The following is a 24,222-nucleotide window of genomic DNA, read 5'->3' as shown; positions in this document are numbered from 1 at the left end:
CTCGCGTCCTTCCTCCGTCCCGGCTCCGCGTGCAGCGGCTGCGTCCCGCCCGCTGGAAATGTCGCTGGAAACTCTGAGTGGCGCTCGCCCCCACCCCCCTGCGCCCGCCCCGACGCCAACTTGCGGTGGGGGCCGGGAGGCCGCTGGGAAGCCAGAGCGGGCTCCCCGGGGACGCCGGCGGCCCCTCCCGGCGCCTCCACGCGGCCAGCCCGCCCCCCTCCGCCAGGGCCAGAGCGTCTCCGCGGCGCGACCCGACGGAGGCCACTGGCACGCCCGGCCCCCCGCCCCGGCCCCGGCCCCGCAGGTCCCCCTGCCGCCACCCCCACCCCCCCCCCCCCCCCCCCCGTTCCCGTCCGGCTCACGGTCCAAATTGGAGGAGGGCAGAACGCCGCCCGCCCGCGCCTCTCCGTCCTTCCTCCCGGCACGCGCGCGGCCCCGTCCATCCCTCTTCCTCCTCGGGCGCCCAGCCTCGCGAGCCCGTCCTGACGCGGTCACGAGGGTGGACAGCACAGCCGGGACCGCTCCCGCCCTCCCTCCCCGAGGGCCCGCCGCGGCCGCACCAGGCTGGAGTCCAGCTGCGATGCCCCGGTCCTCCCCGGCGTCCTCAGCCCCGCCACCTGCCACCTGCTCGCTGGGGAAGGTAGGTGTGGGAGGGGAGGGGGCCAGGGGTAGGGCGGCACCTGCGCCCAGCCCTAAGGACGGCTCAGAGCCCTTCCCCTGGGGCCTTGCCCCAAACTCTGGGACGGAAAGAGGTGAGAAGTATTCCCCTCAATCCACCAAAAGGGAGATTTGAGAAAACCTGTCCTGTCCACGTGGACTCGTAGCTAGAGAGCACCCGCAAAGCGCCGAGGGCAGAGCCCCAGGCCAGGGCAAGGTCTCCAGTGGGAACAGACCCCGGCCATAGCAGAGCCCCTTCTGCTCCCCTAGCGCTTTGGAAGAGCCCCCACCTGCAGAGGGGAAGGGCTGTCTGAATTCTGGGGGGTGGGGGTGCGAGTGGGGTGGGGGGAGCTCGAGGTTTCCTGGCACCCTCTGCCCTCTGCTGGATGTAAAACCAGTTCCCCCCATGCCTCCCTCTCCCTATGAGAAGCCCCCCTTAATGTCCCTTGACCAGGCTGCCAAGCACAAACTCAGCTGCCCATCCACACCCTCCCCTGCATGTCCCTGGAGCTGCGCCACAGGGAGAGGCAGACTCTCCCCCACCCACCCCCCCACCTCCCCCACCCCCAAGGATCAGCAAGCCCAGAAAATGCTGTGGGGGACCTCCCTCCTCCGGGAGCACAGCAGGGTGGGTCAGCTGGAGGCTGGGAAGGAGGCAGGGTCAGCTGACAGTAGGGACTGCTGATGCTGATCTCGCAACTTGGCCACAAGCAGTCAGCTGGTCTGGGAGGGGTTGCTGCTAGGAACCAGTCTGCCCTGGATCCGATCTCCCACTCTCTCTGCCTCGATTTCCCCCATGAGGGGAGGGAGAGCTGCAGGGACTGGGGTGTGTCTGCATGTTGTGTTTTTGGTAGGAGCCCTAACTGGATGCAGCTGGTGAGCTGCCCCTCCTCTGGCCTCCGTTCTCCACTTCTCCCCACAGGCGGCGGCACAGGAAAGCTATGTCCGCAGTAGGTCTTTCAAAGGTCAGAAGAAGCCCCCACTCAGACCAGAGGCAGGGAGCTGCCCCAGCCTTGTTGTCCCCTCCAGCCCCCAGTGGCCGGAGCAGGGACTGGGTACAGGAGCAAGCACAGCCCTTCTGTACCTGCATCCCCTCTGTTCTCCGTAATTCTTGTGCTGCTCATACGACCCGCACCTCAGAACGGCACACTCCCACCTACAGCTGACACCCTCCGTCCTCACAACCCCACACAGGGTGGTACCCCCCCAAGTCACATGCACAGCACTGCACTTACCGCCCACCACATGCACACAGCACCCTGCAAGTCCCTCACAGCCCTCCCGGGAGCCCCCAGGCCCCTCAGGCACACACAGGCCTAAAAGAACAAAAACACCAGAGTCGGTCCAGCCCTAGAAGGTGCTGAGGGTTGGTTCAGCTTCTGGCCCAGTCCAACCCGCTCTGCACCACCACTCTCCGGTCGGAAAGCCCTGTTGGTCAGCCCTACCACCTCCATCTCCTGGATGCCTGAAGCCCCTTCCTCTGAGCTAACGTTTGTGGCGGGGGAGGGGAGAGGGGCTCAAAGAACCCGGCTGGCCAGTCAAGCATGTTGCTCCCAGGAAGACCCTCTGTTGAAAAACAGCCTGAGGTGTAGGAGACAGTGGTGTGTGTGTGTGTGTGCTGGTTCTCTGCCCCCACCCTCGTTGGCACCTTGAGCCCTCTGAGGCAGCAGTTCAAGCCAAAGAGGCCAAACAAGGGAGCAGATACTCCTCTGAGCTGGGGAGTGGTTCCTGCTGCCTGGAAATACCCCCACGCGCTCCCCCGTGGGCCTGCTGGGCAGTAGGCGGCTGGCCTTGCTGTGGCGCAAGGCCTCTCCCGGCCTGAGGAAGCCCTGTGCCTGCTGGTGAGCAGATGCGCACACAGGGCCTAGGGGAGGCAGGGGGAACTGAAAGTCCTGCGTGCCTAGGCCCCCGCCAGCTGCCCCCGTTCCTCTGCCTCCCTCTGGGGGAATGCGCGCTTGTGTAGAGAACCCCAGAGGGGCTGGCCGGCAGGCCGGCCAGAAGCTTTGTCAGGCAGGCCCGCTCCTGGCCAGCCTCCCCTCCCCCACTCCCACCCAGAGCTCCTGCCCAGCCTAACAAGCAGCCCATTGTGCCTCCGGGAGCTGGCACTGGCAGCCTGCAGGCGGGTGCCCGGAGTGGCCTGTTTCCTGGGTCCTGGAGCTCCCACCCAGCTGGCCCTGACGCCCTCCCACAGTCGTCCCCTCTTACCCACCCGGAGGTCAAGCCCAGAGGGCACGGCAGCTGGTCCAGCAGGGCTTCCCCTTCCTCCCTCCTTCCCCACAGAGGACGTGCAGAGGAGCTGCTGGCACACCCACAGCCCTCTGACCTCGACCCAAGTATGCAGGCCCCACCCTGCAGCCGCCCAGCGGGGCTCAGCCTGGACGACTTCATCCCTGGCCACCTCCGTGTAGGGTCATTCTCCAGGGGGACTCGGGTGAGTGAGACAGCAAGGGAGAGGGTTACTGTGGGCCCATAGTTGGTGGGGACCTGGCAGGACAGGTGGGGAGCAGGAGGATTAAAGGACTGGGAGCTGGGAAGGGGTCAGAAGATAGCTCTAGGGAGCCTCCCTGATTTCCCGAAAAAGGATCAAGCTGGCCCTGGAGCCCTCACCATGGGGTATGGCTGGGTCCTGGCAACCAACCCTGCCACCCTTCCATAGAACCTTCTGGGCCTGAGCTGCCGCTCCTGGCCCCTCCCCACAGGTGCCTGTGATCCGGAATGGTGGCTCCAACACCCTTAATTTCCAGTTCCATGATCCTGCGCCCAGGACTGTGTGCAATGGGTACTTCCCAACCAGGAGCGAGGCTTCCCGGCACCCAGGTGGGTCTGCTCAGGAAAACCGGGTCGGGAGCCCCGTGTGGGGCAGGGCCCTCGGAGCTCATCTCACTGCCCCTCCCTGGGTGAGCATGCCGGCCCTTGAGAGTGAAAGCTGTGGGAGAGAGGCTGACACATCTTTCCCCTTCCTCCCCGCAGTGCCAGGGGAAGGAAGTGTGCAGGGGACACTGCCCTGGGGCGGGGGGACCTCCAGCAGGACAGGGAGTGGCTCACACTGGGGATGAAGGGGCGAGGAATGGGAGCACATGTGGGCTGTAGAAGGGTGCAGGGGCTGAACACAGGTGGGCAGGCAGCTCCAAGAGCCTGTCAGCTCCTGGGCTCCTGTGAGTCACCGCAGCCTGGGCCACAGGGTCCGAGGGATCCTGGGACACCCTCGGTGCGGGCCCACCCGGGGCCCTTCTGAGGAGCTGGCATCCTTTGTTGCGCATTCCCGTGGGGCAGGCACTCTGTCAAGGAGCTTAATTCCTTTAACCAATAATTGCTGAGCACTTGACCGTGCTGAGCCCTGAAAGGATGCTTCACAAGCCTCATCTATTCAATCCCTGGCAAAGAATGGACATCTTCCCAGGGAGGAGCTGAGTCTCGGAGGCTGAGCCCCTTAGGCTGCTGCCCTGGGGGCTGAAGGGTCGGGGAAGTTGAGGACATAGCAGCCACATCTGGTGAATAGTTTCTGTCCCTTATTGAGAGCCTCTCTACTGTGTGCCAGGCACTGTGCTGGGCACGGTCACACCCTCTAGATCACTGAATCCTTCCATGAGGACCCATGAAGTGAAAATGGAGGCACTGGGAGGCTGATTGTTGTGCCCAAGATCACACAGCCAGTAGGGGGCAGATCTGGAGTCTGAAGACAGATCTGTCCCCTCCAAGCCCAGCACCTTTTCTGCCCCACCCTGCTGCCTCCCAGCTGGGACGGCCCGGCATTCTCTGCAAGTAGTGATTCTCGGCCCTCATTCTGGAAGCTCTTAGGTCGGCCCCAGGAGAGCAGAGCGGGGTGGGCACAGATGTCTGAGGACAAAATCCGTTTTTATTCACTTTAACTAAAACATAAACAAACAGAGGCCCGTGGTCCTGCTGAGATGATAGCATCTGCCTCACCAGCTCCAACAGGCAAGGCGATGTTGAAATGTTTAAACCCAAGGGCATCAGTATTCTGAAGAACCGAGGGACGGACAAGGCCAGGCGGGCCCCTGCCCGTTGCTAATGCTCTCATCACACCCTGCAGACCCGGCTTGGTATCAGACCTGGCCAGGCCCTGGGAACCGGCCGGCGGGGACCCAGAAGACCCCCGCCTCCCAGCATCCCCAGAACTGGTCAGCCACATGGACCAAGGACAGCAAACGCCAGGATAAGCGCTGGGTCAAGTACGAGGGAATCGGGCCCGTGGATGAGAGCGGCATGCCCATTGCCCCCCGATCTGTGAGTCTAGAGCTGGGGACCCACGCTGAGCACTTCTGTGAATTAAAGTTGGGGCAACCAAGGCTGTACCCAAACATCTCAGAGCCCCGCAAAATCACAGGCAGTCATGTGTCTGAGTTGCACAATGGTTTGTGGGATAAGAGAATGGCCCCCTGGCTCTCAGCACTGGAGGGCCACTGCTGGCAGGGGCCCCTCTTAGATTCTAGTCCCAGGGCCTGGCACAATGCTCATGCCATGGTTGCTGAGTGGATGGCTGGCTGAATGAGTGAGCACAGAGTCCTGAGTGGTGAGCGTGGATGGAGCCGGGCTCCAGACTCCCAGCGGCTCTGCCCTCCCCTCCTCACCAGCCTTCCCTCCCCCGCCCCCCCCCCCCCCCGCATGCCTGTCTCAGCCAGCTACCTGCCTTTAGTTCAGTTCACCATCTCCCCATCTGAACCTGAGGTCAGTAACATGCCTGTCTGCCTTCCAGGGCTGTCTTGAGTTTCAGGTGAGGCAGGGGATATGAAATAACATTTCTACCTATATTACTGCATTAATTTTTCATGACATAGAAGCACGTGTTCTTTGTAGAAACATCAGAAATATAGAAAAGCAAAGTGAAAAAATGTGAACCACCCAAATCTCTCAGTGTCAGGATCACCACTAATGGAGATCCTTTCCATATGTTATTCCTATATAACACCCTACACGAGGTCATTGCCAGTAAAGACATCGCACGCCCCCCCCCCCTCCCACCACCACCGGGGCTCACAGGAAAAGGGCCCGGTAAGGAAAAACTTCTGTGGGTATTGGGTATTCGGAGGGTGGCCTGACGTTGCCTTTTCTGATCCCAGAGTGTGGACAGCCCTAAGGACTGGTACCGGAGAATGTTCCATCAGATTCACCGGAAAATGCCAGGTGAGAACACCCTTCCAGGGCCCCCTCCCTACCACTACCCCAGTGGGCTCAGCTCCGGGGGCTTCGGAAGGGAGGGGTAGAGAAGGAACTTGCCTGCTCAGGGAGCTCTTCTGCACCCACCCAGGCTCTGTGCGGAGTGGTTCCTAAAACAGGCACAGGAAGTATCCTCCAGTCTCCTCCCTGTTCTTGGGGGCGGAGGGCGGGAACAATGACCAGGCACTGTCCCCAGGATCCTTTGAGGGTATTGGGCATCCACGAGGTCACTCATTCATTCAGTTACTCCTGTGACCGTGTATTGAGCACTTACTGTGTGCCAGGCACTATTCCAGGCGCTGAAGATAAAACAGGACACACAAGAATGTCCCTGCCCCAGTGAAGCTTAAGAAAGAGACAGAATAAGCAGATGATAAGTACTCAATACAGCAGCTGGTGGCCAGCACCAGGGAGCCAAGGGCTGGGGCTCACCCAGTGCAGGGAAGGCCCCTCCCTGCTAAGTGGCATCGGAGCAGAGAGCCCAGGGAGTGAAGGAGTTTGCCCTGCTGGGTGGGGGAGGGGTGCTGCACCCAGGGGACCCCCGAGACCCAGGGGCAGAAGCATGTCTGGTATGCTCTGGAATATCAAGGAGAGGCCAGGATGGAGTGAGGGGACTATGGCGGGAGATGGGATTGGGTCCCGGAGGGCCTTTGGGGCCATTATAAGGAGTTTGGCTTTTATTCTGCAAGAGCTGAGCGGTTCTGAGCAGAAGAGTGACATGCTCTGACAAGTGATATCTGGAAAGGCTCACGCAGGCTGCCAGGTGGGAGAGAGAGGGCAGGTGGCCACAGGGGACCAGGTAGGAGCCACAGTGCCTCAGACCAGGCCGCAGCAGCAGGCCTGGGGGGTTCGGAGACAGAGTACTGGGAATTTGCTGGTGGATTTGAAGGAGAGGAGTCACGGCTGACTAACCTGACCAGGTCGAAGGATGGAGCTGCCACTTACAAATGCAGGGGGGACTGCAGGAGGCGCAGGTGTAAGAGGCGCCGGTTCAGATGTGGTGCATCCGAGTGCAGATGCTGCGGAGACGGTTACGACACAAGCCTGTAGTTCGGGGCCACGCCTGGGCTACAGGCGGGAATACCTGGGACTCATTCAGAGAGATTTCGATGCAAATCCGCCCAAGTATTCTAATGTGCAGCCAAGGTTGTAAATCCCTGGAACAGATGTTATTTTTTACGCCAGAAGATTAAAATAAGATGACCTGGGGAGAGGGAGGGACAGCAGCCCAAGGACTGAGTCTTGGGACTGAGTGGTTCCCGAGGTGAGCAGGACTCAGTAACACAGACTGAAGGGGCAGCCGGCGGCAGGGGGAGAACCAGAGTGGTCTCCCTGAAGCCAAGTGGAAGCAGCATTGCAGCTGGAGGAAGGGACCCACCGTGACCATGCTGCTGATGGGCCCATGCCGCCGGCCATTTGATTGGTCGTGTGACAGTCACTGGGTCCTTGAGAAGCAAGAGCGGTGGGGCTGAGCCTGCTCCACAAGAAGGGAACTGGGGGCAGTGAGTGAGGGGCAGCCGCTGCTGCAAAGTCAACAGAAAGCTCCGGAGCCAGAAGAAGGCCTGGGGTCGGAGGGGGCATTTTGGTTGGCGTTTGAGGAGCTGTTGGGGCACGTCTGCCTGCCTAGGAGACCGAGTGGGTTGGCTGATCAGTGGCTTTTCCTAGGAGGCCCCAGAAAGTCATGAGCACCGTGAGGAGTGGGTCTGGGCAAAGAGGGGAAGAACACGAATTTAGGAGAGGGTGCAGAAGGGGCAAGAGGGAGAAGAGGAATTGGCCTTTCCCTACCTGAAGGGGTGAGGGCAGGTCTGTGAAGGTCAGGGAGAGGATATGTATGGGAACTAGGGGGGGAGGAGCAGGAATTTGGGCAAGTCCACTGCCCTGGTTGGCTGACTCAGGCCCTAAGTCTGCCAGAGGCATTTCAAGCCCTCCCCAGAACTGCCCTCCTAATTCCTTCCCTCCCTCGGGACATTCTCAGGCCCTGACTCAGTCCCTTGGCCCTGCTCTAGGCAGGAGGGAGGCTAGGAGCAGCTGAGGCAGCCTCGCAGGGCAGTCCGGTCTCACTTGCTATCCCATCCCTGACCCGGGCCTTTCTGTTTCCGCAGACCTGAATCTGGACTGGACCTTCGAGGAAGCACCCAAAGGTGAGGGGGTGGCCCGCTCAGCTTGGCCTTGAATTTGACCCTCCCTGCAGCCACACCTGGCTCTGGGGCTTCCCAGTTGGCTTAGTTCAATCTGAGAAGCTTGTATGCCCATTTCCGGTAAGCTCCCAACCCCTGGCAGGTGGCATTCGAGAACCTCAGCTTCCCTGTCCAGTGAATGCCCAGCCCTGGTGGTGATTTCTCTGGGCCTCTCTTTCCTGATCCCTAAAATGGGGACACTACCCACCCCAGAGCTGTTTTGAAGATTTCTTAAAGAGAGCAAAGCTCTTCGTGCAAAGCCCACATTAAGGGGTCTGGAACACCACCCTTTTCCCAGGAGCTACCCAGGACTGAGGGTGGGCATGGGTGTCAGAACCTCCAGTGGTCAACCAGGTGACCTCAACCCCTGCTCTCACCTCCCCAACCCTACCTGTCTTCTCCCACCTGCAGTGGCTTCCTCCTGTGCCACCTCTGCAGACTCAAGGTGTCCAGGGCCCCAGCAAAGACCTGCATCCCGGCCAAGCCAGGCCTCCTCTCTGAGCGGGTAAGCCGCCATGGGGAAGGGGCCTGAGGGCTGCGGAGGGGCCCTGGCTTCCCTGTGGGGACTGGCAGCCCCTGGTGGCAACAGCTGGCACAGCTTCAAAGTAGGCAAGCAGGGGATCTGGCTCCCCGGACAGTTCAGCCCCTTCTCAGGATCCAGACACTCCCTTCCCTGCCAGGGCCCAAGGGGAGTGGCAGGCAGGGGTGGACTTTGCACCCATTCCTGGTCAGGACCCCTGTGATGCTTTTGTGGTTGGTAACAGGATTCATCACCCCAAAGATCCACAGGTTCTATGGGGTGGAGAGCCAGGCGTAACCACGAGTAGGCGCGGATCTGTAGCCATCGCTCTGATGCCTGAGAGAAAACAAGGGGTGGAGGGTCCAAGTTTCCTCCCCCGGTGCGGGTGCTGCGGAGAGGGGAGCCCCTCCAGGGAGGGGTAGGGTGCAGCTGCTTTTCTCTGTGCAAACCACACAGGCCCAGGCCCGGCTGCCTGGACCTGGAGGGGTTCAACCCCACCTTGGGAATGAGGAGCTTTGCCCTCAGGGAAATCCATGAGCTTCTGATTCTTTTCTGGGCAGGATTCACCTCGTTAGGGTAGCCATAACGGGCCTGTGGCTCTCCGCATCATCAATAAGACAGAGGCTACGAGCTCAAGAATTGGGCTCAGGGTTCTGGATTCAAGCTGGTGTGCCTTGAGCAACTTAACCAACCTAAGCCTCAGTGGCCCCATCTGTTAAGTGGGGTCACTCAGTGGTCATGAGGATTAAGGGTCATAGCAAGTCTCCACCAACATTATTAATATAGACTTAATCATGACAAGAGTTTCCTTAAATAAGGAACGACATATTCCATTCTCATTATCACCAATATTATTTTGAGAATAAAGAGCAGAGTCATGATTACAGTCAACAAATCCTGACCCTGCGGTCAGACATTCCATCATTTGATAAGCTTGGTACAGTCATTCCACTTAGTGAAGACATCCAAATTCAACAGAGGCTGGGACCTTTAAGCCAGCCAAGAAGGGAGCCCCGGAGGGGACTAGGACAAGTGCGATGGCAGTGCCTGGAATGTGGCTGGAGTGGCCTCGCAGATGAAGTCATGAATTCAGCACCCTCAGAGCAGGGAGGCCCAGGGCTCTGAAATCCATGCCCAGGGCTCCAGGGTCAGGCTGCAGGCTCTGTTCCTGCCCCGGCTTTTCCTCGGACTAGTATATAGTCCCACACCCTTGGGCACAGGTGCAGCCAAAAAGACCAGCTTCACCGAATAAGCACCAACATACATAGCCACAGTCACAGGGCAGGCTGGACGCAATGGCAGGCTATGCACCAAGGCCAGCAGGAAAGGGACTGGCCCCTCATGGAGCAGATGCCTGAGTCAGGCCTAAGCTTCACCACACCCTTGCGTGGGTGGGAATCGTTCTGACGTTACAGGCATTGAATCTGAGGCTCTGACAGTTCAGTCACGTGCCAGAAGGTAGCACAGCCAAGTGGTGGAGCTGAGATTTGAACTCAGAGCTCATAACCTTCCACAAGTTAACACTGCTCCCGAGCCTGGGGCAGGAGAGGACGGGGTGCACTCCCTCCACCAGGGCTGTGTTCTCACTTGTGCCTCAGTTTCCCTAAGAAACGCCCTCCCCTTTCTCTAGAAGAAGCTGGGACCCCTCTGAAGAGTTTCCTAGAAGCACCTTCAACTGTAACCCTGGAGCATTCTCCTCCCTGCCCAGGACCCCAAATCAGGTAGCCCTCCCAGATCCCTCCCCACAGGGTCCCCAGCGCCTTCTTGGCCAGGTCCCTCCATGAAAAGAGCACAGGTAATGCCCCTTCCGTTGGGGCCGGTGCAGCATGGCGAATCCAAGTAGGGGACTGGTGGTCATAGGGGTGGGGCAGTGGCCTGAAAGCCTGCCCAGGGTCCTAGTGTCCCTCTACTCAAGCCAATGCCTACTCACCTCCATGCAGGTACCCCGACGCAGAGAGAAAGCAGATAATGTCTGGGCAGAAGAATCTTGGAACCAGTTTATGCAAGAACTAGAGACTGGGCAGAAGGTGAGTGTGGGCCTGGGCCTCTGGGAGTGGATGACCCTCAGCCAGTGCATTTTGGCAAGCGAGTTGGCACCCTCTGACTCACCCTCCCATCTTCAGCCCAAGAAACCTCTGGTGGATGACCCTACTGAGAAGCCCTCCCAACCCATTGAGGTGAGTGCAGCAGGGAAGGTGGGGGAAGGGCAGACAGCAATGTTGGGGGACAAAGGAGAATCTCTGGGTGATGCTGGCCCCGGTGACCATGGGCAAAGGACGCAGATCCCACAGCTCCCAGCCTCTCCAGCCCCGCAGAGTTCATCTTTGTATCCCCAGCACCCACCACAGTGCCTGGCTTTCAGCAGGCACTCAAACATGCATGGAATAAATGTGTGTTGACCAAAGCGGGAGCAGAGAAAAGGGTGGTCAGTGTGGCCTGGAATTTTCAGGAAGTATTCTTAGAGGTTCGCTGAGCTCTAAAGAGTTGGGGAGGTTGGGCTAGAGGGCGCTCAGGATGGGGAGGCGCGGAGGCAAAGTCTGGCCGGCAGGATGGGCAGTGGCGGGGAAGCGGGTGGGTACAGTGAAGCCAGGCCGTGGAAGGCCACGAAGACTTGATGGGAGAGAAAATGGGGATCCCTGCAGGCTCCTGATTAGATAAGTAACCACAGTCATTGGCACTGGGGCACAATCAGGAAGTCCTCGGGGACTATCTTGGGAGTTCCGGATGGCTGCGCCCGTCCTGGCCCGGTGCCCTGCGCTCTGCGCCCCCCAACCGCGCACTGCTTCTCCCCCGCTCCCTCTCCCCCGAGTTCCCACTGCCGAGCCTCTCCCATCACCCGCCGCAGGTCCTGCTGGAGAGAGAGCTGGCCAAGCTGAGCGCGGAGCTGGACAAGGACCTGCGGGCCATTGAGACCCGGCAGACGTCTCCCAAGGTACCGACCTCCCAGTCCCCTCCCGGAGTCTGCGCCCGAGTCCGCAGCAGCTGGGCTTGGGGGAGCGGGGCTACCAGAGGTGTCCCTCCGGCTGCACTCAGCGCGACCTCGGGCAGACTGCACCCTGTCTGCGCCCTCCCTCTCCAAGGCTGGGCGGGACTTCTCCGAGTGCCTCCTCCGAGCCCTTCCAGGTCGGCTCCGCGCTCAGCCCCAGACCTTCACCCCCCGCCCCCCGCCCCAGTCCTCCCCCGGACCTCTCCCCCGCAGACCTCCCCGCCCCAGTCCTCCCCCGGACCTCTCCACCCCCCAGCCCTCCCCCTGACCTCTCCCCCCCACAGCCCTTCCCCGGACCTCTCCCCCCCAGACCTCCCCGCCCCGGCCCTCCCCCGGACCTCTCCCCCCCACAGCCCTCCCCCGGACCTCCCCCCCCCCCAATCCCGGGACCTCCCCGGACCGGACCGCAGCTCGCAGGGATCCCCTCGTTACCGCCCGCTTTCCCCGGCCTCCCTCCCTCTTCCGCACCCCGCTCCCCGCGCTTCCTCCCCGGCTCCCGGTCTCCTCCCAGTTCCCCGCCCCGCCCACCCCGCTCCTTCCCGGCCGCCAACTTTTCCGGAGGCGGTGGCCTGGCTGCGCTGCAGCGGACGGTCCCGGCCTGACGCCCTCTCCCCGGCAGGGTTCCCAGGTGCCCCGACAGCCCCCGGAGCCACGGTGCTCCGCGCGGTGAGTGGCCGGGGGCGCGGAGGGCGGCGGCGACGGGGCCGGGAGGGGACGTGGCGCGGGGAGGGGTGTGGAGTCGGGGAGACGTGGAGGGCGGCCAGCGGCCGGCGGGGACGGGGCGCTGCGTGCCGCAGGGGGCCGGGAGGGCGGCAGGTGGCTGGCTGGGACCGGGCACCGCTCGCCCTGGCGGCCGTCCTGGCCCTGGATGGTCACTGCCCTCAGCCCAGGAGGGGTGGCCGCGCCCGCACTTCCCCGCGCGGCCGCACCCTCGCCTGGCCCACTGCTTGGGAAGTCGGACGTCCTGTGGCGAGGCGGCTGGAATGGGGGGCGGGGGAGAGGCCTTGGGCGGGCGGGGTGAGCCTGGTAGGGCGTGAGGCCAGACAGGTGGCTCGCTCATTCACTCACTCACTGTGTCCCCGCAGCCCGGCCTCTGCCTGTAGCCTCAGCAACCCGAATGCACTTTACCGGGGCTCCTCCTGGCCCCTGAGCCCCCACAGAATGGCGGATGGAGGAAGCCCCTTCCTAGGTCGTAGGGATTTTGTCTACCCTGCCTCAGCCCGAGGTAAGGACCAGGTCTGCCCTTTTTCCCGCCCAAGGCCCACCAGTCACCAGACCTGGTGCCTCTGGGGTGGGGCAGGAAGATCCTCTAGCCCCTGCTTCCACTGGTGCCCGTGGGGGGACCCCATCCCAGCCCCACCCCCCAGGCCTGGCCTTCCCACGCTGAGCTCATGTTCTCCGCAGACCCTAGTGCCTCTGAACGAGGGGTCAGCCCTGCCAGGAAGGAAGAAAAGAAGGTAAGGGGGTGGGAGCATTAGGGTCAGGGCGCAAGGAGGGCCTGGACTGGGTCCTGGGGTCACCCCCGTGTCTTCTCCCCCTGCACAGAGGAAGGCTGCCAGGCTCAAGTTTGACTTCCAGGCACAGTCCCCCAAGTAAGTGCCCTTCCCTCCCCTCCCCTGCCCCTTGGGGCTGGCTCTGCCCTGGGGGAGAGGGGAGGCGGGGCTGAGGCAGGCATCCCCAGGAGGTGGTGGAGGGGACTCTGGGTGTGCTGGACAGGGTCATGGGGAGGGCCTCAGCTTGCCCATGTCCTTGCTCTGGCCGGCAGGGAGCTGACCCTGAAGAAGGGTGACATTGTCTACATCCACAAGGAGGTGGACAAGAACTGGCTGGAGGGGGAGCACCATGGCAGGCTGGGCATCTTCCCTGCTAACTACGTGGAGGTGAGCTGGAGCCAGCAGTAGGGGGGTGGGGGGAGGGGAGTTGGGTGTGCAGAGCCCTTATCCATCCATGGCTTCTCTCCTGAGCTGGCAGCCACAGCTCACAGCTTCCCTGAGATGTAAATTGTGAGCTTCAGGGCAGGGGCCGTGTCTCAGCCTCATTCGCAGCCTTGGCCCCCACAGCCTGGCCCAGCACGTTGCCTGTACTCGGGAAATGTTTGTTAATTGAGGGCTAAAGCTGGAACCCAGTCAGCCTGGGAGAGCCAGGCCTGCCAGCCCTGTCAGTGTCCCAGACTCTCACCATGCAGAACCCATCTCTCTCAAGCTGTCTTTGGGATGAATCCTAATTACACCTGGCAAGAGTACAAAGTGCATGATGTTTACAAACCGCGTATGCATGCATTCATTTTCATGTGTACAGTTGACCCTTGAATAGTGCAGGGGTTAGGGACGCTGACCCCCCACACAAAGATCCACGTGTAACTTTTGACTCCCCCCAAACTTAACTACTAATAGCCTGCTGTTGACAAGAAGTCTTACTGATAACATAAGCCTTACTGATTAATACCTATTTTGTATGTTATATGTATTATATACTGTATTCCTACAATAGTGTAAGCTAAATCATAAGGAAGAGAAAATACATTTTATGCATTTATGACATAACCTTTTTATAATTTGGGGGGGGGGCATATTTCTAGGCTACCTGGCTCATTTGTGAGTTTTTAAAAATTGTTGGAAATCTCCAAAAATTTTCTAATATATTTAATTGAAAAAATCTGCATATAAATGGACCCACACAGTTTGAACCTTTGTTGTTCCAGAGTCACCTGAATTACCTCCCTGGTTCCTCTCATTAACCTGGGAAAGTGATAGATCAGCCCCATTTTACAGATGGGCTTGCGAAGGTTCAGAGACAAGTTGTTAAGTAAAAGATCCAGAATCTGAATGAAGGTATAGGTTCTGGACTTGATAAAGGACTGTCAGTTATCTTTGGTATTTGTGTCTTTTAAGCTATCTAATTTATTAATTTAAAGTTGGTCGTAAATGTATCCTTATTATCACTTTAATGTCAGTAAGATCTGTAGTGATGTCCTTTCTTTCTTTCCTGATATTAATAGTTTGTGTGTCCTCTAATTCTGGCTAGAGATTTGTTCATCTTAGTGATCTTTTCAAAGAACCAACTTTAGATTTTATTGATTTTTCTCTATTTTTGTTTTCCATATCGTTTATTTCTGCCGCTTTAGTATTTGGTTCTGCTTGCATTAGGTCCAGTTTGCGCTTTTTCCCCTGGTTTTTAGGGCGGTAGTTTAGATGATGGATTTGAAATAGTCCCCCTACTATGTGCATTTAACGCTATAAATTTTCCTCTTTGCACTGTTTTAATTGCATCCCACAGATTTTTCATTTTTTTTTTTTTCATTCAACTCAAACTGTTTTCCCATTTCCTTCGTGACTTTCTCTGAACTATGGGTTGGGTGGTGGTTTTAATTCAGGCTTTTGATTTGGCAGACATCAGTAGGCCTCTCCCACCCTCAGGACTCTCTGATCCTGCAATTTCGCAAAGTATATACAGTATTCCATGTCATCAGTCATGTAGCTCTTAGTATGAAATCGTTTATTAGCATCCTGGCCAGTGGCGCTCAGTTATTTGAGCATCGTCCCATGTACTGCAAGGCCACTGGTTGGATTCCCTGCCTCTCTCTCTTTCTCTCTCCCTCTCCCTCCCTTCTGTCCTCCCTCCCTCCCTCTTCCTTCTCTTTCTCTAAACTCAATGAGAACAGTCCTGGTGGGTGGCTCAGTTGATTAGAACATCGTCCTGATACTCCAAGGTTTCAGGTTTTATCTCCCGTCAGGGCACAGACAAGAAACAACCAGTGGATGCATAAATAAGTAGAACAACAAGTTGATGTTTCTCTCTCTCTAAAAATCAATCAATAATAAAAACTTAAAATATAAAATCAATAAAAGCATGTAAAATACATGTATTAAAAAAAAGAAATAGTTGATTAGCTTCTTGATTTTTATGAGTAGGGTGAAGCAAAGAGCATGGAGATTCTGGGCAACTGGTGGGGTAGAAGGGCAGGAGGAAGAGGGACACTGGGTCCTCGGCAATGGGCACATGTTAGCGCCTCGCTTTCAGAACACGCCAGCCGGTGTGCCCACTCCTTAATAACGCCGGTGGTCATGATCCGGCATCAAGGAGGGTTCAGGCACCTGGAGAAGGCGCTGTGCGTAAATTAAATAAGAGTCCAGAGACGAAACATAATTTTGAAAGGCATTATGGGGAGTCAGAGAAGACTTGGCTAAAGGAACTAAGTTCTCCTTGTCTCAGGACTCCTTGCTTTTCATTAACCCAAATTGTCCTAAGGCGAGGTAGATGTACATCAAAGGGCCAGGTTTCGTATACACAGTCCATTGTCAGATGATCAGGTTTTGGAGAAACTGCCTTCTGCTATTCAGGTGTTTGGCCAGCAGGAGGCAATAACATGTAGACTGAAATGCCCTCAGCTGTCTGGCAGCAAGCAATCATTTATTCATCCTTTTCAGGTTTGGGGACATGCCCTCCCTCAGCCATCTCCAGAGATTCAGCCCTGCTGACATACTGGAATTGGCTTCCAGCAGTTGAAACTTGTTTCTTCTGCCCCCCCAAGTCAGCTCACTGAACTGGCCGCTGCCCACTCCGATAGCGCCCACGCCACACACCTCCAGGGCAGAATCTCCCTCCAGAGGGCTTCTGGGCCTCAGCAGCCCCGTGGCTGTGCTCACCACCCTGGGCTTGTGCCTGGTGTCTGTCCCTCTCTGGCCTGGGGACAGGTCTTACCATACCACCTTCTCTTAGTTGCCTCACCCTCCCAGGAGCCCCAGGTCTGTGACCGATTAATGTCTAGGCTGAGCCTTTCTCTCTCTCTTTCTTACTGCAGGTGCTGCCTGCAGATGAAATCCCCAAGCCGCACAAGCCCCCGACCTACCAGGTGCTGGAGTATGGAGAAGCCGTGGCCCAGTACAATTTCAAGGGGGATCTGGAGGTGGAGCTGTCCTTCCGAAAGGTGCGGCAGGGCCAGGCAGGAAGTGGGGGTTGGCGGGGGCTGGTGAAGACGAAATATGTACATTGTTAAAAAGAGGTGTATCCACCTTCATCTAGTATTTTCAATTTTTTTCTCAGTCTCTTTGGATTAATTTCCCTTCATGTAGCCCATATTTTAAAAGTCCAAAACTTCTAGAGTAGTGCTTTTTTTTTCATTCCAGGTTGGGAGGTTTTGAGGATCACAATCAGCATTTTTACTGTTTTCATTTTTTTTTGTAATCCTCACCTGAGGGTATTTTTTTCCCCATTGATTTTATAGAGCGAGTGGAAGGGAGGGGGAGAGAGAAACATTGATGTGAGAGAGACTCATTGATTGGTTGCCTCCTGCACACACCCGGACTGGGGCCAAGGATAGAGCCTGCAATCAGGGTACTGGCGTTGACCTGAATCGAACCCACGACCCTTCAGTCTGCAGGCCGACACTCTAACCACTGAGAAACCCAGCCAGGGCATTTTTAAAAGAGTAAAATGGAAATATTAGAAGGCCTTGCATGTAGCCTGGCTAGGAAGCTCATTTGGTTTGATAGTTGTCCCAATATGCCAGGGTTGTGGGTTTGATCCCAGATCAGGGCACATACAGGAATCAACCAATGAATGCATAAACAAGTGGAACAAGTCGATGTTTCTCTTTCTCTCTCTCTAAAATAAATCAACTAAAAAAAAAGAATGCCTTGCATGTAGTAAGGGTATCCTATCACATTTGTGGACATTTATGCCCTGGCCAGTGTGGCTCAGTTGGTTGAAACATCGCACCGCCGTAACCGGTTTGGCTCAGTGGATAGAGCGTCAGACTGCGGACTGAAAGGTCTCAGATTCGATTCCGGTCAAGGGCATGTACCTTGGTTGCAGGCACGTCCCAAGTAGGGGGTGTGTAGGAGGCAGCTGATCGATGTTTCTCTCTCTCATTGATGTTTCTAACTCTCTATCCCTCTCCCTTCCTCTCTGTAAAAAATCAATAAAATATATTAAAAAAAAAAAAGAAGAAGAAGAAACATCGCACCATACACCAACAGGTGGCAGTTCGATTCCCGGTCAGGGCACATACCTAAGTTATTGGTTCGATCCGCAGTCCAATCGGGGCATGTGCAGGAGGCAACGGATCAATCTCACATCGATGTTTCTCTCTCCCTTCCTCTTTCTAAAATTAAAATAGAAATGTTTTTTAGGCATTTATGCCTGTGTGTGTGTGTGTGTGTGTGTGAGTGTGTGTTGGATTGTTACTACAATTTTTATTATAGATCGTGTTCAAGAAAGCTTTAAAAATGTTGTCCTAGAAAGCAGGGTTTGGTCTCCCTTTGGCTGATTTTTGGGGCGAAGCCATGAATGCCCCTAGTGAATGTCCCCCAGAAGAGCTGACCCCAGGGACAGAACGGGGAGGAGGTGGCGGGGTGGAGAGGTGGGGGCCGGAGAGGGCTGGAGACCTCTTCCCCTGGGCAGCCGACTTGACCTCAGTCGTGAGGGCCTGAGGAGGCAGTAGCTGTCATCAGGGAGTTTGTTTGTTGGCAGTGGTGCCAGGATCACTCCGTGCGGAGGCAGGGACAGGACCAGTGGGGGTTAGTGCCTGGCCAGTGCTTCTTGCCAAGCTGCCAACCATGCCCTTTGCTCCTCACAGCCACGGTGTTGCTATCCTCGCTTCACGAGTGAGGAAACCAAGGCTCAGAGAGGCAAAGTCAGCTGCCCAGGGCCATGCAGCTTGAAACTGGCAAGAGCCCGGTTTGGACCCGTGTTATTAGCCACCAGGCTCCCCTGTGACTTCTGCTCCGTGGCCAGGCGGCCTGGTTTTGGCTCCTGACTCTCCACTTCCTAGCCCCTCGGAGCCCCATCCCCCTGGGTGTCCGTGTAGGCAGCCTTGGGTTCGAGGTGCCCAGGAAGCCCTCCAGATCCTGACTCCTTTCTCCCCCAGGGGGAGCGCATCTGCCTGATCCGAAAGGTGAACGAGAACTGGTATGAGGGGCGCATCTCGGGCACTGGGCGCCAGGGCATCTTCCCGGTCAGCTACGTGCAGGTGTGCCGAGAGCCCCGGCTCCGCCTCTGCGACGAGGGCCCCCAGCTCCCCGCCTCTCCCAGCATGAGCGCCGCCCGGCTGGCTGCCCGTCACCCCAGCTCCCCAGTAACACCACGCAGCCCAGCTGATCCCACCGACTGGGGGGGCCGGACCTCCCCCCGCCGCACCGGCTTCTCCTTCCCGGCCCAGGAGCCCAAATCCCAAACCCAGGTAAGATGACCTGTTTCAGGTGGAGAGCTGATCCCCGCTCCCTACCCTGTATCCCCCATTCCTGTGACGGGTCACTTCAGAACCCTTCCCAGACCGCCCCACGACAGACTGGTGGGTGACTGACTGGGCAGAACCTGGCATGGCAGCCCCACCCTGGCCTTGTGGACCTATGAGCCCTCCAGTTGGTTCTGGCCCTCGAGCTGCAGGGAGAATAGGATAGGCAGCCGGCCGTTGGTGGGGCCCCAAAGCCATTCCAAGCCTCCTGACCCTTCAGACTCCACTTTTGTGACTTGTCCCTCTCAGCCTTGGGCACAGGGCAGGGCGCCTGGGGGGTGGGCTGCTGGGCCCTGCTGTGACCTTGAGTGTGCCAAACCAGTTCCCCAAGGGTTCGCAAGCCTGAGGGAGGGTGGCGAAGGATGAAGAAAAGACAGACGAAGAGAATAAGCTGGGTCTAGGTGTATCTTCCTGTGCCTGGCTGAGGCCACAGAGAGATCCAGACAGCAAGCTGAGTCTTTATTTTATAGCCAGAGGTAAACAAGGTAGTGGTCACCATAGTTACAATGTTCTTGTGAGTTTCACTTGTTTTGGCAGCACTTGCTGCACCTCCCACAGCCATTAGCTACCAAGAGAAGATCTAGGGAGCTTCATAAGGTCAAGCCTAATTATGCTAAGAGGGCTGTGCCCTCTAAGCTGGGACTTGTTTGTGGCTTTGCCAACAGGTCAGTCCGAGGCTTACCCTATAGCTGCGCCCTGCACTTGGGCATATCACTTACTGTCTCTGGATGTGGGTCTTCTCACTGGTAGAATGTTCCTCACCTGTGAATGAGGATGATAATTCCCACTACAGAGGGTAGCTGGGTGGGTTTGAACTACAAGTTTATTCTTAAGGAGAGTCACTGGTCCCCATCCTGAGGGCTCACAAACAAGCCCGTTTGCTCCCGCAGTCATCTCTTCACTCAGCAAACGAGTATGAGCAGGCACAGCTGGGCGGGCTCCTCCCCCGCTGTCCACAGGGTTCAGAAACCAGCCACCTGCCCCACCTGGGACGTGAAATGTCACAGACCTCCTGTGCCGTGGGGACAGGATCAGATGAGCAGAGGGGGCAGTGCTGCCTGGGGAAGGGGGGCCATTTCACTTCTTCCCCCTCATGCTGCCTTTGCCCACCTTTCCTCCTGCGGACCCCCAGAGTCTCAGCACCCCTGGGTCTTCTCTGTCCCATCCTGGAGGTTCCAGCCGTGCTGTGGACCTGGGGACCTCCTCCCACAACACCACTCAGATTAACTGGACCCCGTGAGTACCGACTGTGGGAGCTTGGTCAGGGGTGGGGGCTGCATCAGGCAGTGCTAAGCACACCAACCCCCTTAGCCTCCAGGACCCTGATACATCAACTTGTTGTTCCACTTATTTGTGCATTCATTCATTGATTCTTGTATGTGCCCTGATCTGGGATCAAAGCCACAACCCTGGCATATTGGGACAACTCTCTAACCAGCTGGAGCAGGTGTGTCAGGGCCCTGGCGAGATGGGCTAGGGGCAGGCTGGAAGCAGGTGTGTCAGGGCCCTGGAGAGATGGGCTAGGCCAGCCGTGGGCAAACTACGGCCCGCGGGCCGGATCCAGCCCGTTTGAAATGAATAAAACTAAAAAAAAAAGACCGTACCCTTTTATGTAACGATGTTTACTTCGAATTTATATTAGTTCACACAAACACTCCATCCATGCTTTTGTTCCGGCCCTCCGGTCCAGTTTAAGAACCCATTGTGGCCCTCGAGTCAAAACGTTTGCCCACCCCTGGGCTAGGCCCTAGCCGCTAGGGGCAGGCTGGAATTGGGAGACTCCTGATAAGGTAGCACTGGCTCTTGCTGTGCTTCCGGGTGACTTGGTGGCGAGGTGGGGCTACTTGTCCGCAGTGCTCCTGGCCTGTCCCTGTCAGCCCTGTGGTCCCTCCCTCAGCCCCAGCCTCAGTCTCCTCGGTTCCCAGCCCTGAGATCAGTGCGTGGAGGTGTGGGAACTGGGAGGATAGACTTGAAGGCACTGGGAGCGCCGAGGAGGCAGGGTTTGGGTGGTTAGGGCTTGGAGGGCAGGGAGCAGGCCTGGGGAAGAATGCGCTAGAGCCAGGCAGAGCTGCCATTCCCGGAGCTGGGCCAAGGCTGTCGGGAGCACGGAGAAACCCTGGAAAAGTCATAGGACGTGGCAACACTTGGGTTTAGACTCTGGGTCTGGTCTCTGGAAGGGGTGAGGGCTCTGGTGGTTGCCATGACACTGTCTCCTGCAGGTACCGGGCAGTATACCAGTACAGACCCCAGAACGAGGACGAGCTGGAGCTGCGGGAGGGGGACCGGGTGGATGTCATGCAGCAGTGTGACGATGGCTGGTTTGTGGGTATGTGTGGCTGGGGGTCTTGCTGGGGGGTAGGCTAGAAGGATGTGTACCTCAGGGTCCTGGAGGGATGGGCTGGGGGCAGGCTGGAAGCAGGTACCTCAGGGTCTCTGGGGGGCGGGGGATATTGGTTCAGCAGAGTCATGGCCTGACTCAGCACATACACCTTCTGGCCTGGCTGACTCCCCAGGGCCAGCACTTCTGTTGTTGCCTTCATCCCTCAATCAGTGGCCCAGGTCACTGATTCAGTCAGTTCAGACTTGGACCAAGTCTCACACCTGTGTATCCCCCACTCCCACCCCAGTTAGCAGCTCGCTCCCCAGCCGCTTTCCACCAAAAGGAGAGAGAGATCCCGGCCCTCAGAGCTGGTCCAGGGGCAGCTCTGGCAAAGGACTAAGCAGGAAGCCTCCAGCTGGCCTTGGCCTGGTTCAGGGTGACCAACCAGCAGGTTTCACGTGGCCTGCTTCCCCAGCGGGGCAGGCCCTGTCCAGGCCTCCGCTGCAGAGGCTGGGCCGTCCTGAGACCAGCGAGCAGCCAGGGTGCCGTGCAGCCGGCTGCGAGGCCTGCAGTGTTGGGGGGTTGCCTGGGCCGGGCCCTCAGGGGCAGTCGCTTGACCTGGCAGCCCATCCTTTCTCACCCGAACCCCAGCACCTCACTGGTGACCAGGCTTCAGCCATATCAGTGATTCTGAAGTCCTAACCTGTTAATGTCCTTATCTCAGAGGGGTGTGTTTGGGGCACATTCTCATTTTACTCTGTACACGTCTGCTTTTCAGTGTCTTTGTAACTATCGACGTTTTGCACATTTATATAGACAAGAAGAAAAGCACCACCTTTGTGGTGTAAGCCTCGTGCTTTTAGAGGAAAAGTTTAGAAAATTCAATTTCTCAGTCACACTGACACCAGTTAAATGTTCAGTGGCCACATGTGACTTATCGTGGTGGGCAGTGCCAGTCAGGGAAGGCTTCCTGGAGGAAGTGTGGGAGCTGGGCCTTGAAGGATGGCAGAGCAAGAAAGAGAGGCCCTCCAGGTAGGGGAACAGTTTCAGCAAGGCCTGCGTACAAGGTGGGCATGGGCTACTCAGAAGGAAATCAGGATGCCAGCGGGCCAGGAAGGGAAGGCCCAGGACTTTAATTTCGTATTCCTAGCATTCCCCCTTCACCACCCCAGGACACAGGTGTTTTTTTTTTTTTGGGGGGGGGGTGGCAGACAAGAGGCCTGGATTTTAGGCCCACTTCTACCCCTAAACAGCTGAGTGCTTTGGGGGAATTCACTTGGCCTCTTAGGCCTCATTTTCCCCCTCTCTAAAACGGGGGTGTCATACTAGACTAGACCAATGAGATGCCCACGGATTTAGGTTCCGCGATTCGCCCTCCTGCTTCCTTGCTTTCCCGAGGAAGGGTGGAGTTACTCTGGGCTGTGTGCAGTTATCCACAGTTGCTGAGTGCTCAGACTGGTGGGTCATTATGGAACTTAGCAAGTGTAGCTTTGCTTACCTAAGGTTTTGCCACTAGCAGGCAGGAATGGGGAAGACAATTCCTCCCTCCCTGGGACATGGACTCCACCTGCAGTTCTGGCCACTGCCAGCAGGGGGCAGGGCCCTCATCTTTCCTATTTTAAAAACAAGTGTGGGAATGATCTTTGTCTTTTCCTCCTTCAGGTGTCTCCCGGAGGACCCAGAAATTTGGGACATTCCCTGGAAATTATGTAGCTCCGGTGTGAGAGGTCTCCATGGCAACTCAGAGCCCGGCCAGGATGGAGTGGAGAGCAGTAGCTCTTCTCAGAGGGAGAGAGGACCCCCTTCCCACATCTCCCTCCCCAGGACCTGGCTGCTGGCATCTGCAGACAGCCCAACAGCCTTTCCCTTGGAGCCCCCTCGAAGCCCCCCCGGACTGACTCCCACCCACAGCTCACAAGCGTTCCTCTCGCAGTCCTTTTATTTCCTCCCCTACCCAGATCCCCAAATACAGAGGTCTGCTTTGAAGTGGAGACTGTTTCCCGGCCTTATTGAGACCAGACCCCCGAGTCCCCCGCCCCCACCCTGCTGTGGCGTTTCCTCTAACAGGGACTGGCTCCCAGCTTCACCCCCATGGGGTTCCTCTAACAAGGAGCAGCTTCCTAACCTCATAGAGACCAAAGGCCGCCCGCAGGGGATTCCTCCCCTGTCACTCCAGCTGGTCTGCTGCCCCTTTGCCTTCCTGCTTCCAGCTGGGCCTGGGAGTGGGGTGGGGGTGGGCGCAGCCCCTCTTTAGCACTTGGGGCCTGGCAAGAGGTCTTACCTGAAGGCCCCCTTTTCCCAAAAGCTGCCAAGCCCTGGGCCTGGGTGACCTGCTACTGTAGTGCCCAGAAGGTCGGGCCTCAGAGGTCGTGCCCTCCTGCCTCCCCAGCTCCCCCCAGCCCTCAGGTCCCCTCTGGAAGAGAATGTAAAATAAATGTGGATACGGGGACCTTGCCTTGCACTCCTTTTGGGTGGTGTTGGTGAGAGAGGGCTGGCTTGTGGGAATTTATTCTTCAGGGGCTGTGCTGAATCAGGTGGGATGTGAGTGTGTGGGGAGGGGGGTGGGGGGGGGAGTAGGGGAGGCTGGAAAAGCAGCACGATTATCTCTAAGATCTAGGGCCTCAGGCCTCAGGCAGCACTGAGCAGCCCCCAGGACTAGGCAGCTGTCTGACAAGCAGGGCGGAGAGGGAGGGAGAACACCAACATGACGGGGGACCAGGGTGAGGCCTGCTTGTGGGGAGGAACCAGAGACGGGAGCTGAATGTGGCCTGTGTGCAGGCTGTTTTGATTCTGGAGCCAGCGTGGGGTTGCTGGACTGGATGACACGTCTAACTGCTCTCTGCTCCTAATGTTTTCCTTCTGTGCGCGCCACTCCAAAGCCCTGCGTGTCTGTTTACTTTCCTCTTCAGGCTCGGCTTGGGGTTTTGAGCAGTCGATGGTGGGAAGCTGGGAGGGGTGGGCCACAGCTAGCCAAAGCGACTACTCGCCCAAGGTTTCAGAGTCCTAGGGCGTGGTGGTTCCCGTGGGGTGACGGGTGGCACGGTCTGGGCTCGGCTGCCCTGCCAGGAAGAGAAAGCACCGTTACAGGCCGTGCTGGGAGCTGAGCAGGGCGTCAGGTGCTACGTACCGCTATCCGCCGTGAGCGTCCCA

At 57.8% G+C, this 24,222-nt stretch overlaps 1 protein-coding gene across 1 annotated transcript; it reads left to right on the top strand.

Annotated features, from left to right (window-relative positions):
* Window positions 1-378: 378 nt before the first annotated feature.
* SORBS3 (sorbin and SH3 domain containing 3) lies at window positions 379-23,063 on the top strand. Its single transcript, XM_081091133.1, has 21 exons — window positions 379-640; window positions 2,938-3,088; window positions 3,357-3,474; window positions 4,712-4,905; window positions 5,739-5,802; window positions 7,938-7,976; window positions 8,424-8,517; window positions 10,163-10,253; window positions 10,473-10,559; window positions 10,656-10,709; window positions 11,378-11,464; window positions 12,138-12,184; window positions 12,604-12,743; window positions 12,923-12,975; window positions 13,064-13,110; window positions 13,284-13,398; window positions 16,320-16,445; window positions 18,387-18,698; window positions 19,885-19,988; window positions 20,972-21,078; window positions 22,735-23,063. Exons 2-21 carry the CDS (start codon window positions 2,993-2,995, stop codon window positions 22,794-22,796), a joined length of 2,037 nt encoding a protein of 678 aa, XP_080947259.1. The 5' UTR covers window positions 379-640; window positions 2,938-2,992; the 3' UTR covers window positions 22,797-23,063.
* Window positions 23,064-24,222: the final 1,159 nt, after the last annotated feature.

Source organism: Myotis nattereri, assembly GCF_964212035.1.
Source record: "Myotis nattereri genome assembly, chromosome: 5".
Classification (NCBI taxonomy): domain Eukaryota; kingdom Metazoa; phylum Chordata; class Mammalia; order Chiroptera; family Vespertilionidae; genus Myotis; species Myotis nattereri.
Note: the sequence above shows the minus strand (reverse complement) of the source record. Positions and strands in the feature narration are given on the sequence as shown.

What these genes read in the sequence shown, in the direction of transcription:
- SORBS3 (XM_081091133.1), top strand. Translation starts at nt 2,993, where the DNA reads ATGCAGGCCCCACCCTGCAGCCGCCCAGCGGGGCTCAGCCTGGACGAC. An exon ending in CGAGGCTTCCCGGCACCCAG is followed by an intron (nt 3,475 to 4,711) that starts GTGGGTCTGCTC and finishes CACACCCTGCAG; the next exon opens with ACCCGGCTTGGTATCAGACC. An exon ending in CTTCGAGGAAGCACCCAAAG is followed by an intron (nt 7,977 to 8,423) that starts GTGAGGGGGTGG and finishes TCCCACCTGCAG; the next exon opens with TGGCTTCCTCCTGTGCCACC.